General features: G+C 52.4%; 1 protein-coding gene across 1 annotated transcript in view; it reads right to left on the bottom strand.

The window, feature by feature from the left end:
* Window positions 1-19,020, bottom strand: part of ACSF2 (acyl-CoA synthetase family member 2) — a 168,672-nt gene extending 149,652 nt beyond the window's left edge. Inside the window, exon 1 of the mRNA XM_073588044.1 lies at window positions 18,868-19,020. Coding sequence (XP_073444145.1) covers window positions 18,868-18,959 — 92 coding nt within the window. The 5' untranslated portion in view covers window positions 18,960-19,020. The remainder of the gene's footprint in view (window positions 1-18,867) is intronic.
* Window positions 19,021-20,594: the final 1,574 nt, after the last annotated feature.

The following is a 20,594-nucleotide window of genomic DNA, read 5'->3' as shown; positions in this document are numbered from 1 at the left end:
GAAGATGAATAAGGTGAAGAAAAAGTTGATGAAAAAAATGCTACTGCTGCAGATCATGAAGGAGAAAGTGTGGGAGAAGTACAAAAGAAGGTGAAGAGCATGTAAGTTGTGAAACATACATATCTGACAAAATATAAAAAAGTTAACATAGTCAATATCTTTTTAACTCCGAACGTCTTGAAAAAAAAAAATTGGAATTAATGCTATGCCATGTGATTTGAATAAACCACTATGCCTTTAATGTCTCCTCCACCTCCCACAATACATTCTACATGATTCTTATTTGTTTTCAATTATGTAGAATTAGCCAACAAGGAAATAAAGGGCTTTTTTAATTCCGATACCGGAAGTCCCATTGACTTGAATGGGACTTCCGGTATCGGAATCGGCGATACCCGATATTTTTTTCGTAACGGGCGATACCATCCGATACGATATTTTTGGGTATCGAACGGTATTGCTCAACACTACTCAGGACACACCTCATCTGTCACTGCAGACTCCAACTTTACGTAGTCACGGGCTACGGTCTATGCAGGTCTCAGTCTGTCCACGTGGGGGTCAGGGAGCAGCTCTGCTGTCTCCACAGTACACAGTCACACATACTCATGATCTGCTGTCCCTATGCGCGGTACCCCGGTCTTTACTCTGTGACCGGGGCTCTGGCTCTTCCCCAGTCTACGTCAGTGTCCTTCCCTGTCTCCTGCCCAGGCTGCTCTGAGGAAAGCCTGCACTTTTTTCCCCGCCCTGTGCTCTGCTGGCTTCCTGTGCTCAGCCCCTCCTCTGTCCCACGGGGAACCTGCTGCCCTGTTTAATGGTTCCAGGCATGGAGCAGAGGAGGCAGCCCTCTCCTGGCTCTTCTTGCACTTCATCCCATTACCAAGAGAGCAAGGAAAAGACTCCCGCTCAGTTTTAGTGTCTAAGGCTACTTTCACACTAGCGTCGTGCGACGCACGTCGCCCTGCGTCGTGGCGATGTAGCGTCGCACGTTGTGAAAGTTTTGCCCAACGGGGGCAGCGGATGCAGTTTTTCAACGCATCCGCTGCCCCATTATAATGTCTGGGGAGAAGGGGGCGGAGTTTCGGCCGCGCATACACGGTCGAAAATGGCGTGCACGACACACCAAAAAAGTTACATGTAACGTTTTTGTGTGCGTCGCGGCCGCCAAAACACGACGCATCCGTCGCACGACGGATGCGACGTGTTGTAATGCGTCGCTAATTTAAGTCTATGGAGAAAAAACGCATCCTGCGGGCAACTTTGCAGGATGCATTTTTTTGCCAAAACGACGCATTGCGACGTATGTCGGCCGACGCTAGTGTGAAAGTAGCCTTAAGCTTTCCTTGAAAAAAATGCCATGATGGATCCAAGCACACGGCAAGGAGAAAGGGCCAAATATACATGGCAGCAAATCAAGTCGTAGACCATTGCGGGGTTAACGACTGCAGGTCCCACAAATGCAGCAGCTTTTCCACTTGGGAGACCGTGAGGAAAATGCGAGCAGATCCCAAATGGTGGATTATCATTTTCACTGGGAATCGCCATCTGTATGGGATGTTATATCTCAAAATTTTGGCTACTCCTGCAAATTCTTCACTTTTGGCCAGAGTCACTGCAGACAAATCTAGAAAAACTGCAAGGTTTTGAAAAGGAACTAAGAGAGCAGGTTTCCCCCTCCAATTATGAAGAAAAATATCCTTAGTCTAATAAAAGTGGATGCTAGCTAAAGCATCCCGTGAGCCTGAGGGTTAAAGTTTTTTGGTTTAGAACTCTATGAATTCTGTCCACCAGGAGGTCTCTAGGGTCAGCGCCCGGAATCATCTCTTTTAAGAGCTCTTGGAAGAACCTTTGTACGTCTCCATCTTTTATTGACTCAGGGATGCCCCTCAATCTCACGTTATTACGTCTGGATCTGTCTTCCAAGTCATATACTTTAGCTTTTAGGAGGGAAACTTCATCCTCTAAAGGAGAGTTGGCGTCAATTAGGTTGTTATGAGAGGTGGCATATTCTGACATTTTAATTCAATGTGCGCTGTGCGTTCACCCAAAGCATCCATGTCTTTTTTAAGTACAGTCAACATGCTTTTAAGATCTTCCTTTAGTGAAGTCTCAAGAGAACTGAGGAGCTTTTCCATAGTTCTCTCTGTTAGAGGGATGTCTGCAGCTTCTATATTATCCCCTGCCGCAGCAGCGTCCGGCGCTCTGCGTGGGGACTGAGAGGAGGAGGAAGAAGGGGACGGCGCCATCTTGCCTGACTGAGCTGCGCATGCTTCCCGGGTAAAGAAATCCTTCCGCTTGGGCGGGGACTTGCGTTTCTGTGACCATACCCTCGGCATTCTTCTCACCAGGCACCATTTGGGATCAATTCAGCCTTAGGAGCCGTTGTGAGCTGCTTATAGAGCAGGAGCTAGACCGGACCTCTAGGTCTACACATCCGGCACCATTCGTAGTCTGGCCACTCCCCCCCACATCTTTTCATTACTAAGCCTAGGGCTAGGTGTCAATGACAGTTCCTGATACCAAGCCCTAATCCCATTACCCTGATGCCACTACATCAGCTCAAAAAAGGAGGTCCTGAACCAAATTACATTACAAAACTTTTTATTTTTAAAAATCTTTATTTAGCACAAAAAAGCCTTCATCGTTGTACAAATACGCATGCAAAAAACTTCCAGAAATTTCTGCAAGCAAATACTCAACGTACAGTGGGGCAAAAAAGTATTTAGTCAATCAGCAATAGTGCAAGTTCCACCACTTAAAAAGATGAGAGGCGTCTGTAATTTACATCATAGGTAGACCTCAACTATGGGAGACAAACGGAGAAAAAAAAAATCCAGAAAATCACATTGTCTGGTTTTTTTTTCATTTTATTTGCATATTATGGTGGAAAATAAGTATTTGGTCAGAAACAAAATTTCATCTCAATACTTTGTGATATATCCTTTGTTGGCAATGACAGAGGTCAAACGTTTTCTGTAAGTCTTCACAAGGTTGCCACACACTGTTGTTGGTATGTTGGCCCATTCCTCCATGCAGATCTCCTCTAGAGCAGTGATGTTTTTGGCTTTTCGCTTGGCAACATGGACTTTCAACTCCCTCCAAAGGTTTTCTATAGGGTTGAGATCTGGAGACTGGCTAGGCCACTCCAGGACCTTGAAATGCTTCTTACGAAGCCACTCCTTCGTTGCCCTGGCGGTGTGCTTTGGATCATTGTCATGTTGAAAGACCCAGCCACGTTTCATCTTCAATGCCCTTGCTGATGGAAGGAGGTTTGCACTCAAAATCTCACGATACATGGCCCCATTCATTCTTTCATGTACCCGGATCAGTCGTCCTGGCCCCTTTGCAGAGAAACAGCCCCAAAGCATGATGTTTCCACCACCATGCTTTACAGTAGGTATGGTGTTTGATGGATGCAACTCAGTATTCTTTTTCCTCCAAACACGACAAGTTGTGTTTCTACCAAACAGTTCCAGTTTGGTTTCATCAGACCATAGGACATTCTCCCAAAACTCCTCTGGATCATCCAAATGCTCTCTAGCAAACTTCAGACGGGCCCGGACATGTACAGGCTTAAGCAGTGGGACACGTCTGGCACTGCAGGATCTGAGTCCATGGTGGCGTAGTGTGTTACTTATGGTAGGCCTTGTTACATTGGTCCCAGCTCTCTGCAGTTCATTCACTAGGTCCCCCCGCGTGGTTCTGGGATTTTTGCTCACCGTTCTTGTGATCATTCTGACCCCACGGGGTGGGATTTTGCGTGGAGCACCAGATCGAGGGAGATTATCAGTGGTCTTGTATGTCTTCCATTTTCTAATTATTGCTCCCACAGTTGATTTCTTCACTCCAAGCTGGTTGGCTATTGCAGATTCAGTCTTCCCAGCCTGGTGCAGGGCTACAATTTTGTTTCTGGTGTCCTTTGACAGCTCTTTGGTCTTCACCATAGTGGAGTTTGGAGTCAGACTGTTTGAGGGTGTGCACAGGTGTCTTTTTATACTGATAACAAGTTTAAACAGGTGCCATTACTACAGGTAATGAGTGGAGGAAAGAGGAGACTCTTAAAGAAGAAGTTACAGGTCTGTGAGAGCCAGAAATCTTGATTGCTTGTTTCTGACCAAATACTTATTTTCCACCATAATATGCAAATAAAATGAAAAAAAAAAACAGACAATGTGATTTTCTGGATTTTTTTTTCTCAGTTTGTCTCCCATAGTTGAGGTCTACCTATGATGTAAATTACAGACGCCTCTCATCTTTTTAAGTGGTGGAACTTGCACTATTGCTGACTGACTAAATACTTTTTTGCCCCACTGTATGCTCATAGCCTTAGACTGCTTAGCCTAAGTTTACATCGCCTATTAGTTAGCAAACATTGTGCCAAAAATATTCACAGAAATCTTAGCAATCGGCTGGTGGGGTGGGGGGAACTGAGCACCTAGACCAGGGATGGAAAACTGTTTTTCTGCCAAGGACAGTTTGGATAATTAAACCATCCTTCAGGGGTCGTACAAAATGATCAACTTGAAAATTACCCTGTCCTATATTTGGTCAAATATTAAAATTACCTCACCCATATGCGATGACTAGAGCTGCTTCTTTTTGGTGTGGACGTGATGTGAGGTGGTATGGATGATGTTGCTAACTGCTTCTCCAAGTTTCAGTCTGGAGGACAGGCGACTCTGCGATGTTTTGTAGAGAACTCACAGCAGTAAGGCTGAGTTCACACGTTGCATTTTTTTCGCGTTTCCGCGGCGGTTTTAACCACGCGATTTTGCTGCGAAAAATAAGCATCCCAGGCATTCCTATGGGATTCCGCAATGCTGTGCTAATGCTGCAGTTTTTACCGCGGCGGAATTGCTTTGCGGTAAAAACCGCAGCATACTCATTAACTTTGCGGAATCGCGGCGATCCCGCACCCATAGGAATGCATTGTTCCGCTTACTTCCCACATGTGGCTGTGCACACCATGCGAAAAGTAAGCAGAACAATGGCGGATGGTACCCACTGTCCGGAGGAGAGGAGACTGTCCTCCGGGCTCTGGGTACCATATCCCTGTAAAAAATAGAATTTAAAATAAAAAAATATTGTTATTCTCACCTTCCGGCGTTCCGCACAGCCTTTCCCTCCTCTCTCCACGCTCCCGTTCCCAGTAATCCATTGCGAAAATTCCCGCGATGGCGTCCGTTCTCGCGGGATCGCGAAGTCTCGCGGTCATTTGCGCGACGTCATCGCGAATTACCGCGAGAACGTACGTCATCGCGGGCATTTTCGCAAAGGATTACTGGGAACAGCTGCGCGGGACGTCGGAAGGTAAGAATAACACCATTTTTTTTTTTTTTTTTTTTTTACATTTTATCTTTTACTACTGATGCTGCATAGGCGGCCTCAGTAGTAAAAAGTTGGTCACACTTGTCAAACACTGTGTTTGACGAGTGTGGCCAACCTGTCAATCAGTTCTCCAAGCGATACTACAGATCGCTTGGAAAACGCTAGCATTTTGCAAGCTAATTACGCTTGCAAAATGCTAGTTTTTCCGCGGGAATTTAAAATGCGATTTTCCCACGGAATGGAATTCCGGAATTCTCGCGGTAATTTCTGCGAGAGTTCCGCTACGTGTGAACTTAGCCTTAGGCTAAGTGCACATGTTGCAGAAAATTTCTGCACAAAAACCTGAATCCCTTCCCAGAAACCGCACCTATTTTTCCTCGGCGGTTTTTGCGCGTTTTTTGATGCGTTTTTTACCGTAGCGGTTTCTAAACGCATGGAAGAAGCCAAAACCGCAGAAAAATCCGCAAAATTAATGAGCATGCTGCGTTTTTTACCGCGATGCGTTTTTTTCACGGTAAAAAACGCATCAATGTGCACAAAAAGTGCAAAATGCATAGAAATGACTGTGCAGCTTATTTTTAGCGGTTTTATAGCGAAAACCGCGGTAAAAACCGCTAAAAAAAACGCTGTGTGTGAACACAGCCTTAGTCGTACCGAACACAGATGAATATTACACTGCAGGTCTCCTCATTCATCACTGCTCACGTTACATTTATAGAACCCAAGCACTGGGAGGTCTGCAGTATATACAGTGGCATGTAAAAGTGTGAGCACCTCTGGTAAAAATTACTGTTATTGTAAACAGTTAAGCAACTTGAAGATGAAATGATCTCTAAAATGGCTAAAATTAAAGATGACACATTTCCTTTGTATTTTAGGCAAAATATATACCGTATATACTCATGTACAAGCAGAGTTTTTCAGCACAACTTTTTGTGCTGAAAACGCCCCCCTCGGCTTATACATTGTCTCAGAAGCTGGCGGGGGAGGGGGAGCGGCGGGTCACAGGAGGCAGGAGCCGGCGGCTACGGCTGTAACTATGCCTGCTGCGGCTGTAACTGTGCCTGCTGCTAAAGAGAAACGAATATTCACTGCACTGGCAAAAGAATATTAATTTCTCTTATAGTGCACACAGTTACAGCCGCAGCCTCCGGCTTCCAGCAGCCGTAAAAAAACAAAAAAAAACAAACAAACTCCTACTTACCTTCCTGCACGCCCTCGCAGCATCTTGTTCCGCTGCCAGCAGATCCTGCGGCCAGGCGATCATGTGTCCCGACTGAGTGGAGAGGTGAATATTCATTACTCTTAATGAGCGGGGACACGATTGCTCATCAGCTCCGGAAGCAGGAGCTGCTGGAAGCCGGAACAACAAGATCCTGCGAGGGCATGCAGGGAAGGTAAGTAGGAGTTTGTTTTTTTTAAATTATTTTCTCATGGGGGGCCATGCGTACCAGGACGGGGATGAGGCGCCGTGCGTACCAGGACGGGGATGAGGCGCCGTGCGTACCAGGACGGGGATGAGGCACCGTGCGTACCAGGACGGGGATGAGGCGCCGTGCGTACCAGGACAGGGATGAGGAGCCGTGCGTACCAGGACGGGGATGAGGAGCCGTGCGTACCAGGACCATACTCGAGTATATACGGTATATATTTTTTCATCTTTTACATTTAAAAAATTACAAATAGGAAAATGGGCCGATTTTAGAGATAATTTCATCCAGGGCTGTGGAGTCGGTAAGCCAAACCTGCGACTCCGACTCCTCAATTTCCCTTACACCGACTCCGACTCCAACTCCGACTCCGACTCCCACACATATTGCTTATATTTAAGTGAAAAATTTATTGTAGTACAATGTGAACCTCAGACATTTAATCATTTTTATGATCCCATAATCAAGCTATTTAGATAGAACAGAATATATATTGGTGTACTACCCGGTTTTCATTCTTTTTGGTACAGATACGATATGGATAGACAGATATGGATAAATGGATAGATAGAGCAGATTTCTAATCTGCTTTTGCTATTGAAAACATTATCTATGAGCTCAAAAACCTTTCAGGTGATGCGGTTTTTTAAAAAGATGATCAGCTTTTGCAGCTGAAAAAAGTATCCTCAAAAAACACAGGAAAAACGCTGTGTGTGAATGTAGCCTTAGATCAGGAATAGAACAGCCATTTATAGGACATTTCATAACTTTCCCAAATTCCTATGAAAAAATATTCAGCACATTCTGCATTGAATTACTGTACCCAATTTATTATATATTTTAGGAGTCGGAGTCGGTCCATTTTATACCGACTCCAACTCCACCAAAATGAGCACCGACTCCGACTCCACGACTCCGACTCCACAGCCCTGATTTCATCTTCAACTCGCTTAACTGTTCACAATAACCGTAATTTTAACCAGGGGTGACCAGACTTTTACATGCCACTGAACATCACATAGGAGACACCAAGATTACTGTATACACATCACATAGGAGAAACAGAGAAAGCTGTATACAGCACCAAGACTGCCGTATTTACATTAGATAAGAGACACTACTCTGTATACATCACATAGGAGACACCAGGGCTGTAGTATGTACAACAAGTAGGATACACTAGGGATGTAGTATATAAATCACAGGAGGCATGGAGATGGGGGTGCGAAATATAAATCACAGGAGGCATGGAGATGGGGGTGCGAATTATACATCCACAGGAGGAGACATGGGCTTGCGGATTATACATCCACAGGAGGAGACATGGGCTTGCGGATTATACATCCACAGGAGGAGACATGGGCTTGCGGATTATACATCCACAGGAGGAGACATGGGCTTGCGGATTATACATCCACAGGAGGAGACATGGGGTTGCGGATTATACATCCACAGGAGGAGACATGGGGTTGCGGATTATACATCCACAGGAGGAGACATGGGGTTGCGGATTATACATCCACAGGAGGAGACATGGGGTTGCGGATTATACATCCACAGGAGGAGACATGGGGTTGCGGATTATACATCCACAGGAGGAGACATGGGGTTGCGGATTATACATCCACAGGAGGAGACATGGGGTTGCGGATTATACATCCACAGGAGGAGACATGGGGTTGCGGATTATACATCCACAGGAGGAGACATGGGGTTGCGGATTATACATCCACAGGAGGAGACATGGGGTTGCGGATTATACATCCACAGGAGGAGACATGGGGTTGCGGATTATACATCCACAGGAGGAGACATGGGGTTGCGGATTATACATCCACAGGAGGAGACATGGGGTTGCGGATTATACATCCACAGGAGGAGACATGGGGTTGCGGATTATACATCCACAGGAGGAGACATGGGGTTGCGGATTATACATCCACAGGAGGAGACATGGGGTTGCGGATTATACATCCACAGGAGGAGACATGGGGTTGCGGATTATACATCCACAGGAGGAGACATGGGGTTGCGGATTATACATCCACAGGAGGAGACATGGGGTTGCGGATTATACATCCACAGGAGGAGACATGGGGTTGCGGATTATACATCCACAGGAGGAGACATGGGGTTGCGGATTATACATCCACAGGAGGAGACATGGGGTTGCGGATTATACATCCACAGGAGGAGACATGGGGTTGCGGATTATACATCCACAGGAGGAGACATGGGGTTGCGGATTATACATCCACAGGAGGAGACATGGGGTTGCGGTTTATACATCCACAGGAGGAGACATGGGGTTGCGGTTTATACATCCACAGGAGGAGACATGGGGTTGCGGTTTATACATCCACAGGAGGAGACATGGGGTTGCGGTTTATACATCCACAGGAGGAGACATGGGGTTGCGGTTTATACATCCACAGGAGGAGACATGGGGTTGCGGTTTATACATCCACAGGAGGAGACATAGGGTTGCGGTTTATACATCCACAGGAGGAGACATGGGGTTGCGGTTTATACATCCACAGGAGGAGACATGGGGTTGCGGATTATACATCACAGGAGGAGACATGGGGTTGCGGATTGTACATCACAGGAAGAGACATTGGGTTGCGGATTATACATCACAGGAGGAGACATGGGGTTGTGCGATTATACATCACAGGAGGAGACATGGGGTTGTGCGATTATACATCACAGGAGGAGACATGGGGTTGTGCGATTATACATCACAGGAGGAGACATGGGGTTGCGGATTACACATCACAGGAGGAGACATGGGTTGCGGATTATACATCACAGGAGGAGACATGGGGTTGCGGATTATACATCACAGGAGGAGACATGGGGTTGCGGATTATACATCACAGGAGGAGACATGGGGTTGTGGATTATACATCACAGGAGGAGACATGGGGTTGTGGATTATACATCATAGGAGGAGACATGGGGTTGCGGATTATACATCACAGCAAGAGACATTGGGTTGCGGATTATACATCACAGCAGGAGACATGGGGTTGCAGATTACACATTGCAGGAGGAGACACGGGGGTGCAGATTATACATCACAGGAGGTGACATGGGGGTACGATTTATACATCACAGGAGGTGACACGGAGGCTGCCGCTGTGGTCTTTCGTGGGACGAAAGCGCACAGCGCTAACTCCGCCCATGAAGTATGTCCTGACGTTGGCACTGGCCAGGATGTAATCTTTACTTATACCTGCTGTAGTGTTCAGTAGTGTGCTCGCACTGGCAGAGAAAGATGAAATTAAAGGGGTGGCTGCCATCAAAAAGCAGTTGTCGACTCGAACACAGCTGTCGAACTGAGTGCAGGAGAAAAGGTCACCGCAGGCCTGAGATTCCCCATCACTGACCTAGACTCTCATAAATCAAGACTTTTGACATGTCCAAGCTTTTTTTTCTTCTTTTTTTAAAGTGAAGATACATATGCCACATCTCATGCCAGGGCAATGCTAAAAATACTAACACAAATAATCCCTGCTCCAGCGCTGGAGACCAGTGCGCTCACTGGTACCGAGAATGGCAGCTCTGTTCGCACATATCAATACCCACACCAAACCACATGGTACATGTCACCATAATGGCTTAACCTGAACATAATTGTGGCACTGCTTACCAAACAGGACATGTAAAATTATTCACCTGGGACTGAGACTGACACTCTAAAAGAATAGTTACAATGAAAAGATCAAGCCCCAGTTAAAGCGAATCTGTCACCTCATTTTTCGCATATAAACTGCAGCCACCGCCATCAGGGGCTTATCTACAGCATTCTGTAGATAAGAAGCCCCTGATGTAACCTGAAAGAGAAGAAAAACGAGTTAGAATATACTCACCGGGGGGTCCGGTCCGATGGGTGTCAAGGTCCAGTCCGGCGCCTCCCATCTTCTTACAATGACATCCTCTTCTTTGCTTCCCGTCGTGGCTCCGGCGCACAGCTCTGCCCAGGCGCCGGGAAAGGTCAGAGGGGTCCGGCGCCTGCGCACTAACAGGGCAGAGCAGTGCGCCTGCGTTGGAAAGCAAAGAAGAGGACACCGTCGCTAGAAGATGGGAGGCGCTGGACCAGAGCGCGACACCCATCGGACCCGGACCACCCCTGGATGAGTATAATCTAACTCGTTTTTCTTCTCTTTCAGGTTACATCTGGGGCTTATCTACAGTATTACAGAATGCTGTGGAAAATTCCCTGATGGCGGTGGCCGCAGCTTATAGTCGAAAAATAGGTGACAGATTCCCTTTAAAGGGAACCTGTGACATCCACAAACAATATTAACATGCAGAGTTGGGGTTAATCTGCAGGTTAAAGAGGGTATCCAGTTTTAAACTACAAGTCTGCAGTCACTCTGTGTGACTGCAGACTTGGAAATCCTCACATCGCCTAGCCGTTATGAAAATTCTCTGGTCCTGTGGCCGGAACGGTGGTCGATACGCATATTTCTGGGCCACATTACGACTAGATAGTGCGCAGCCATGCTCAATGGAAGTGTACTGATTGAGGCCTAAAACAGTCTAGTTGGACTGTGGCCAGCAGTATACATATTGCATACTTGCGGTCACATGACTGCAGTTCTTAGTGCCGACACTGGAGAAACCTCACAGCACACAGTGCCCATGATGTGAGGATTCACAAGTCTAAAGCCACGCAGAGTGACACAGAGCAACTGCAGGAATGTGGATCCTGATATTGTACAACCGTTTAATCAAAGTCATGCGGCCACAGCACTCAAAGTCCAGCTGCTGGGGGAGGAAATTAACTATATTCCTCCCGGCAGCCTCTTGCTTTCAGTCACAGGTGCGGCTTCAGTCACCGCTCAGTACATACAGAGTGGCGGCTTTAACCATGCGGAGAGTGACATGTTAAGCCTGCCATGCCAAGGTGAGGAGACGCTTCTCTGGAAATTAAATATGCAAATTGTCTCTTCAGAGAGGAAGAGGACCAGAACTCTAGTGTCACCTATTGGAAGTAGCAATCCTAAAAGTCAATGTCGACCCTCTAAAGAGCCTAGCCACATGTTTGCACTGACCAGGGGCATTATCCAAAAGTCACCTACTTCCAATAGGTGGCACTAGAGTGCTAGTCTTCATCCACTCTGAAGAATCGACGACAACAAACTCAATCCAAAAATGACAGATTTTGGAGCGAATGTTTCCAATTTTGTTAGTTGATCCCTCCATTTCTCAGCTCTATAAATGACATGTTGACACATGGGACCAGTAAAGCCTGTTCACGGCTGCAGCAGTCAAGTGTGAAAACATCGGACAGGAACAGATGACCTGACAGGACAAGGGGAGCCTCACCAAGGGCCTGAGGTGGCAGACGGGACCAGGGCAGCCTCGCCAAGGGCCTGCGGCGGCAGACGGGACCAGGGGAGCCTCACTAAGGGGAATGAGACTGCAGACGGGACTAGGGGAGCCTCGCTAAGGGGCAGCGGCGGCAGACGGGACCAGGGGAGCCTCGTTAAGGGGAATGAGGCTGCAGAAGGGACCAGGGGAGCCTGGCTAAAATGAATATGGCTACAAAAGGGACCAGGGGAGCCTCGCTAAGGGGCAGTGCCTGCAGATGGGAGCAGGAGAGCCTCGCTAAGGGGAATGAGGCTGCAGACGGAACCAGGGGAGCCTCGCTAAGGGGAAGCAGCTGCAGAAGGGACCAGGGGAGCCTGGCTAAAATGAATATGGCTACAAAAGGGACCAGGGGAGCCTCGCTAAGGGGCAGTGCCTGCAGATGGGAGCAGGAGAGCCTCGCTAAGGGGAATGAGGTTGCAGACTGGACCAGGGGAGCCTCGCTAAGGGGAAGCAGCTGCAGAAGGGACCAGGGGAGCTTTGCTAAGGGGCAGCGGCTGCAGACGGGACCAGGGGAGCCTCGCTAAGGGGAATGATACTGCAGAAGGGACCAGGGGAGCCTCGCAAAGGGGAAGCGGCTGCAGAATGGACCAGGGGAGCCTCGTTAAGGGGTAGCGGCTGCAGATGGGACCAGGAGAGCCTCGCTAAGGGGAATGAGGCTGTAGACGGGAGCAGGAGAGCCTCGCTAAGGGCAATGAGGCTGCAGACGTGAGCAGGAGAGCCTCGCTCAGGGGAATGAAGATGCAGGATGGACCAGGAGAGCCTCGCTAAAGAGAATGAGGTTGCAGACGGGACCAGGAGAGCCTTGCTAAGGGGAAGTGGCTGCAGATGGGAGCCTCGCTAAAGGGAATGAGGCTGCAGACTATACCAGGAGAGCCTGGCTAAGGGGAATGAGGTTGCAGAAGGGACCAGGAGAGCCTCACAAAGGGAATGAGGCTGCAGACGGGACCAGGGGAGCCTCGCTAAGGGGAATGAAGCTGCAGAATGGACCAGGAGAGCCTCGCTAAGGGGAATGAAGCTGCAGAATGGACCAGGAGAGCCTCGCTAAGGGGAAGTGGCTGCAGATGGGAGCAGGGGAGCCTCGCTAAGGGGAATGAGGCTGCAGACAGTACCAGGAGAGCCTGGCTAAGGTGAATGAGGCTGCAGAAGGGACCAGGAGAGCCTCACAAAGGGGAATGAGGCTGTAGACGGAACCAGGAGAGCCTCGGTAAGGGGAATGAGGCTGCAGACGGGACCAGGAGAGCCTCGCTAAGGGGAATGATGCTGCAGAAGGGACCAGGGGAGCCTCGATAAGGGGCAGTGGCTGCAGAAGGGACCAGGGGAGCCTCGCTAAGGGGAATGATGCTGCAGAAGGGACCAGGGGAGCCTCGCTAAGGGGCAGTGGTTGCACACGGGAGCCTCGCTAAGGGGAATGAGGCTGCAGAAGGGACCAGGGGAGCCTCGCTAAGGGGCAGCGGCTGCAGAAGGGACCAGGAGAGCCTCGCTAAGGAGAATCAAGTTGAAGAAGGGACCAGGAGAGTCTCGCTAAGGGGAATGAGACTGCAGACGGGACCAGGGGAGCCTCGCTAAGGGGCAGCAGCTGCAGATGGGAGCAGGAGAGCCTCGCTAAGGGGAATGAGGCCGCAGAATGGACCAGGGGAGCCTCGCAAAGGGATAGCGGCTGCAGATGGGACCAGGAGAGTCTCGCTAAGAGGAATGAGGCTGCAGACGGGACCAGGGGAGCCTTGCTAAGGGGCAGCGGCTGCAGAAGAGACCAGGGGAGCCTCGCTAAGGGGAATGATGCTGCAGAAGGGACCAGGGGAGCCTCACTAAAGGGGCAGCGGCGGCAGACGGGACCAGGGGAGCCTCGATAAGGGGCAGCGGCGGCAGACGGGACCTGGGGAGCCTCGCTAAGGGGAATGAGGCTGCAGAAAGGACCAGGAGAGCCTAGCTAAGATGAATGTGGCTGCAGAAGGGACCAGGGGAGCCTCGCTAAGGGGCAGCGCCTGCAGATGGGAGCAGGAGAGCCTCGCTAAGGGGAATGAGGCTGCACACGGAACCAGGGGAGCCTCGCTAAGGGGAATGAAGCTGCAGAATGGTCCAGGGGAGCCTCGCTAAGGGGAATGAAGCTGCAGACGGGACCAGGAAAGCCTCGCTAAGGGGAAGCGGCTGCAGACGGGACCAGGAGAGCCTCGCTAAGGGGAATGAGGCTGTAGACGGGAACAGGAGAGACTCGCTAAGGGGAGTAAGGCTGCAGACGGGAGCAGGAGAGCCTCGCTAAGGGGAATGAGGCTGTAGACGGGAGCAGGAGAGCCTCGCTAAGGGGAATGAGGCTGCAGATGGGAGCAGGAGAGCCTCGCTAAGGGGAATGAAGCTGCAGGATGGACCAGGAGAGCCTGGCTAAGGGGAATGAAGCTGCAGGATGGACCAGGAGAGCCTGGCTAAGGGGAATGAAGCTGCAGGATGGACCAGGAGAGCCTGGCTAAGGGGAATGAGGCTGCAGAAGGGACCAGGAGAGCCTCACAAAGGGAATGAGGCTGCAGATGGGACCAGGGGAACCTCACTAAGAGGCAGGAGCTGCAGAAGGGACCAGGGGAGCCTCGCTAAGGGGAATGAAGCTGCAGAATGGACCAGGAGAGCCTCGCTAAGGGGAAGTGGCTGCAGATGGGAGCCTCGATAAGGGGAATGAGGCTGCAGACAGTACCAGGAGAGCCTGGCTAAGGTGAATGAAGCTGAAGGATGGACCAGGAGAGCCTCACTAAGGGGAATGAGGTTGCAGACGGGACCAGGAGAGCCTTGCTAAGGGGAAGTGGCTGCAGATGGGAGCAGGGGAGCCTCGCTAAGGGGAAGTGGCTGCAGATGGGAGCAGGGGAGCCTCGCTAAAGGGAATGAGGCTGCAGACTATACCAGGAGAGCCTGGCTAAGGGGAATGAGGCTGCAGAAGGGACCAGGAGAGCCTCACAGAGGGAATGAGGCTGCAGACGGGACCAGGGGAACCTCACTAAGGGGCAGGAGCTGCAGAAGGGACCAGGGGAGCCTCGCTAAGGGGAATGAAGCTGCAGAAGGGACCAGGAGAGCCTCACAAAGGGGAATGAGGCTGCACACGGGACCAGGAGAGCCTCGCTAAGGGGCAGCGGCTGCAGATGGGAGCAGGAGAGCCTCGCTAAGGGGCAGTGGCTGCAGATGGGAGCAGGAAAGCCTCGCTAAGGGGAATGAGGCTGCAGACGGGACCAGGAGAGCCTCGCTAAGGGGAATGATGCTGCAGAAGGGACCAGGGGAGCCTCGATAAGGGGCAGTGGCTGCAGAAGGGACCAGGGGAGCCTCGCTAAGGGGAATGAGACTGCAGACGGGACCAGGGGAGCCTCGCTAAAGGGCAACGGCGGCAGACGGGACCAGGGGAGCCTCGCTAAAGGGCAACGGCGGCAGACAGGACCAGGGGAGCCTCGCTAAAGGGCAGCGGCGGCAGACGGGACCAGGGGAGCCTCGCTAAAGGGCAGCGGCGGCAGACGGGACCAGGGGAGCCTCGCTAAAGGGCAGCGGCGGCAGACGGGACCAGGGGAGCCTCGCTAAAGGGCAGCGGCTGCAGATGGGAGCAGGAGAGCCTCGCTAAGGGGCAGTGGCTGCAGATGGGAGCAGGAAAGCCTCGCTAAGGGGAATGAGGCTGCAGACGGGACCAGGAGAGCCTCGCTAAGGGGAATGATGCTGCAGAAGGGACCAGGGGAGCCTCGATAAGGGGCAGTGGCTGCAGAAGGGACCAGGGGAGCCTCGCTAAGGGGAATGAGACTGCAGACGGGACCAGGGGAGCCTCGCTAAAGGGCAGCGGCGGCAGACGGGACCAGGGGAGCCTCGCTAAAGGGCAGCGGCGGCAGACGGGACCAGGGGAGCCTCGCTAAAGGGCAGCGGCGGCAGACGGGACCAGGGGAGCCTCGCTAAGGGGCAGCGGCAGCAGACGAGACCAGGGGAGCCTCGATAAGGGGCAGCGGCGGCAGACGGGACCAGGGGAGCCTCGCTAAGGGGCAGCGGCAGCAGACGAGACCAGGGGAGCCTCGATAAGGGGCAGCGGCGGCAGACGGGACCAGGGGAGCCTCGCTAAAGGGCAGCGGCTGCAGATGGGAGCAGGAGAGCCTCGCTAAGGGGCAGTGGCTGCAGATGGGAGCAGGAAAGCCTCGCTAAGGGGAATGAGGCTGCAGACGGGACCAGGAGAGCCTCGCTAAGGGGAATGATGCTGCAGAAGGGACCAGGGGAGCCTCGATAAGGGGCAGTGGCTGCAGAAGGGACCAGGGGAGCCTCGCTAAGGGGAATGAGACTGCAGACGGGACCAGGGGAGCCTCGCTAAAGGGCAGCGGCGGCAGACGGGACCAGGGGAGCCTCGCTAAAGGGCAGCGGCGGCAGACGGGACCAGGGGAGCCTCGCTAAAGGGCAGCAGCGGCAGACGGGACCAGGGGAGCCTCGCTAAAGGGCAGCGGCGGCAGACGGGACCAGGGGAGCCTCGCTAAAGGGCAGCGGCGGCAGACGGGACCAGGGGAGCCTCGCTAAGGGGCAGCGGCAGCAGACGAGACCAGGGGAGCCTCGATAAGGGGCAGCGGCGGCAGACGGGACCAGGGGAGCCTCGATAAGGGGCAGCGGCGGCAGACGGGACCAGGGGAGCCTCGCTAAGGGGAATGAGGCTGCAGAAGGGACCAGAAGAGCCTAGCTAAGATGAATGTGGCTGCAGAAGGGACCAGGGGAGCCTTGCTAAGGGGCAGCGCCTGCAGATGGGAGCAGGAGAGCCTCGCTAAGGGGAATTAGGCTGCAGACGGAACCAGGGGAGCCTCGCTAAGGGGAATGAAGCTGCAGAATGGACCAGGGGAGCCTCGCTAAGGGGTAGCGGCTGCAGAATGGACCAGAGGAGCCTCGTTAAGGGGTAGCGGCTGCAGACGGGACCAGGAGAGCCTCGCTAAGGGGAATGAGGCTGCAGACGGGAGCAGGAGAGCCTCGCTAAGGGGAATGAGGCTGCAGACGGGAGCAGGAGAGCCACGCTAAGGGGAATGAAGCTGCAGGATGGACCAGGAGAGCCTCACTAAGGGAAATGAAGCTGCAGGATGGACCAAGAGAGCCTCGCTAAGGGGAATGAAGCTGCAGGATGGACCAGGAGCGCCTCGCTAAGGGGAATGAAGCTGCAGGATGGACCAGGAGAGCCTCGCTATGGGGAATGAGGTTGCAGACGGGACCAGGAGAGCCTTGCTAAGGGGACGTGGCTGCAGATGGGAGCAGGGGAGCCTCGCTAAAGGGAATGAGGCTGCAGACTATACCAGGAGAGCCTGGCTAAGGGGAATGAGGCTGCAGAAGGGACCAGGAGAGCCTCACAAAGGGAATGAGGCTGCAGACGGGACAAGGGGAACCTCGCTAAGGGGCAGCAGCTGCAGAAGGGACCAGGGGAGCCTTGCTAAGGGGAATGAAGCTGCAGAATGGACCAGGAGAGCCTCACTAAGGGGAAGTGGCTGCAGATGGGAGCAGGGGAACCTCGCTAAGGGGAATGAGGTTGCAGACGGGACCAGGGGAGCCTCGCTAAGGGGCAGCAGCTGCAGATGGGAGCAGGAGAGCCTCGCTAAGGGGAATGAGGCCGCAGAATGGACCAGGGGAGCCTCGCAAAGGGATAGCGGCTGCAGATGGGACCAGGAGAGTCTCGCTAAGAGGAATGAGGCTGCAAACAGTACCAGGAGAGCCTCGCTAAGGGGCAGCGGCTGCAGATGGGAGCAGGAGAGCCTCGCTAAGGGGAATGAGGCTTCAGAAGGGACCAGGAGAGCCTCGCTAAGGGGAATTAGGCTGCAGACGGGACCAGGAGAGCCTCACTAAGGGGAATGATGCTGCAGAAGGGACCAGGGGAGCCTCGCTAAGGGGAATGAGACTGCAGACGGGACCAGGAGAGCCTCGCTAAGGGGAATGAGGCTGCAGAAGGAACCAGGGGAGCCTCGATAAGGGGCAGTAGCTCCAGAAGGGACCAGGGGAGCCTCGCTAAGGGGAATGAGGCTGCAGAAGGGACCAGGGGAGCCTCGCTAAGGGGAATGAGGCTGCAGAAGGGACCAGGGGAGCCTCGCTAAGGGGAATGAGGCTACAGAAGGGACCAGGGGAGCCTCACTAAGGGGAATGAGACTGCAGATGGGACCAGGGGAGCCTCACTAAGGGGCATCAGCTGCAGAAGGGACCAGGGGAGCCTCGCTAAGGGCAATGATGCTGCAGAAGGGACCAGGGTAGCTTCACTAAGGGGCAGTGGCTGCAGATGGGACCAGGGGAGCCTCGCTAAGGGGCAGCGGCTGCAGACTCTCCAAATTGGAGGCAATGGACAAAATCCACAAACTTTTCCCGCTATCTCAGCAGCAGAAATGGAGATGACGCTGAATGGGAGATCTGTGCTACAGGACCATCTCCGTGTGGAACATTTGGCACGTTGGTGCTTGCTGCTGTCTTCCACTATGGAATTTTGGTCCCATGTGGACAGTGTCCTACTGTCCAGAGTGGAGCATCCGCCCTGGTTACCAGTGTGACAACCCCTAGTAGCAGCGATCCACACCTGAGCCGTCCATCAATCACACATGTCAGTGGTAGTTACCAGGGACTTTAGGGCAGTGTGCCCATTCCGTCACTGCACCGTGCTCTGATGCCAGCTGTCCGCTGCACTACATGTAAGGAGACGTCACGTCACATACTCCCTGATACAAGAGTAAAGCAATGCCTTATGGAGGAGAAGCACAGTGCCGGGGTGCGCTCTTACCTGCCGTGGTGGATGGCCCGAAACCACACCCTCTTCACCCCAATACTCAGAACCTTCCGAGTCAGAATCTGCACCAACGCTAGGGGCGCCATGGGACCAGTGTGCTGAGCTGAAGAACTTCTGCACAAAGAAACCGCCCGCCAGTGTCAGGGGGCCTTTAATGAAGCCACGCCTATAGCCAATAAACCCCGCCCTCTGTGGGAGTGACTTGGCCTGGGTCCTGTTCGCTCTGGGTTACAGTACAGTGAGAGGTCAATTAGGGGCCGTCTGAAAAGTGCTTACCCATGGTGTGGTGCAGGTTGGTGGCAGAACTTCTCGCTCCTGGCTGCGGTGCTTACTCTGCTCGTCATGTTTTGCACCGTATTAATGTCAGCCCCGGGACCGTGCAGCCACATTACACATGTTACAATACTTGCTGTTTTGCACAGATTTTTGCACATTTTACGGATTGCGCTCAGAAATTGCGCACTTGCTGCATTACTGCAGTGAAGTCCACCGTGGTTTTTGCCAGTGCAGTTTTTTGTTACCCAACCGTGCCTCGTGGCTGATGCCAGTGTAGATGGCATGAGCCGGCTGTGCCCGGTGACTGGCTGCAGCGGTCATGTCCTGGAGTCGTGATGTCACCGCTGCTACCACATACCGGAGTGTCGTCGCTGGAGCGGCGGGGGATAAATACGGCTGACTGAGATTTTTACATACAGCAAGCATTAGACATTAAAAAAAGGTATTAATACCAGGAAAAGGCTTAAAAAAATGTTGTAAGGAGGCTATGGGTGGTTTACATAAGGATTTGTGGTAGGACCCTCCTTTTGTCTTGCCTGACAAATAATCGGGGTTAAATTGTCCATTTTATCCCCTCAAATCAGTGTGTTTTCATCCACTGCACACGGTGGACCACACTTGGCAGGTCACACAGGACGGGCCACACGGCGGGTCACACAGGATGGGCCACACATGGCAGGTCATACAGGACGATGGCGGGTCACACAGGAAGGGCCACACATGGCAGGTCATACAGGACGATGGCGGGTCACACAGGACGGGCCACACACGGCAGGTCATACAGGACGATGACGGGTCACACAGGACGGGCCACACACGGCAGGTCATACAGGATGGGCCACACACAGCGAGTCATACAGGACGATGACGGGTCACACAGGACGGGCCACACATGGTGGGTCATACAGGACGATGGCGGGTCACACAGGAAGGGCCACACATGGCAGGTCATACAGGACGATGGCGGGTCACACAGGATGGGCCACACATGGCAGGTCATACAGGACGGGCCACACACAGCGAGTCATACAGGACGATGACGGGTCACACAGGACGGGCCACACATGGTGGGTCATACAGGACGATGGCGGGTCACACAGGAAGGGCCACACACGGCAGGTCATACAGGACGAGCCACACACAGCGGGTCATACAGGACGATGACGGGTCAAACAGGACGAGCCACACATGGCAGGTCATACAGGACGATGGCGGGTCACACAGGACAGGCCACACACAGCTGGTCATACAGGACGATGACGGGTCACACAGGACGAGCCACACACGGCAGGTCATACAGGACGAGCCACACACAGCGGGTCATACAGGACGATGACGGGTCACACAGGACGAGCCACACATGGCAGGTCATACAGGACAATGGCGGGTCACACAGGACGGGCCACACATGGCGGGTCATACAGGACGATGGCGGGTCACACAGG

The sequence above is a fragment of the Dendrobates tinctorius genome, unplaced genomic scaffold, assembly GCF_039654945.1.
Source record: "Dendrobates tinctorius isolate UK_male_01 unplaced genomic scaffold, ASM3965494v1 ptg000103l, whole genome shotgun sequence".
In the NCBI taxonomy this organism is placed as follows: domain Eukaryota; kingdom Metazoa; phylum Chordata; class Amphibia; order Anura; family Dendrobatidae; genus Dendrobates; species Dendrobates tinctorius.
Note: the sequence above shows the minus strand (reverse complement) of the source record. Positions and strands in the feature narration are given on the sequence as shown.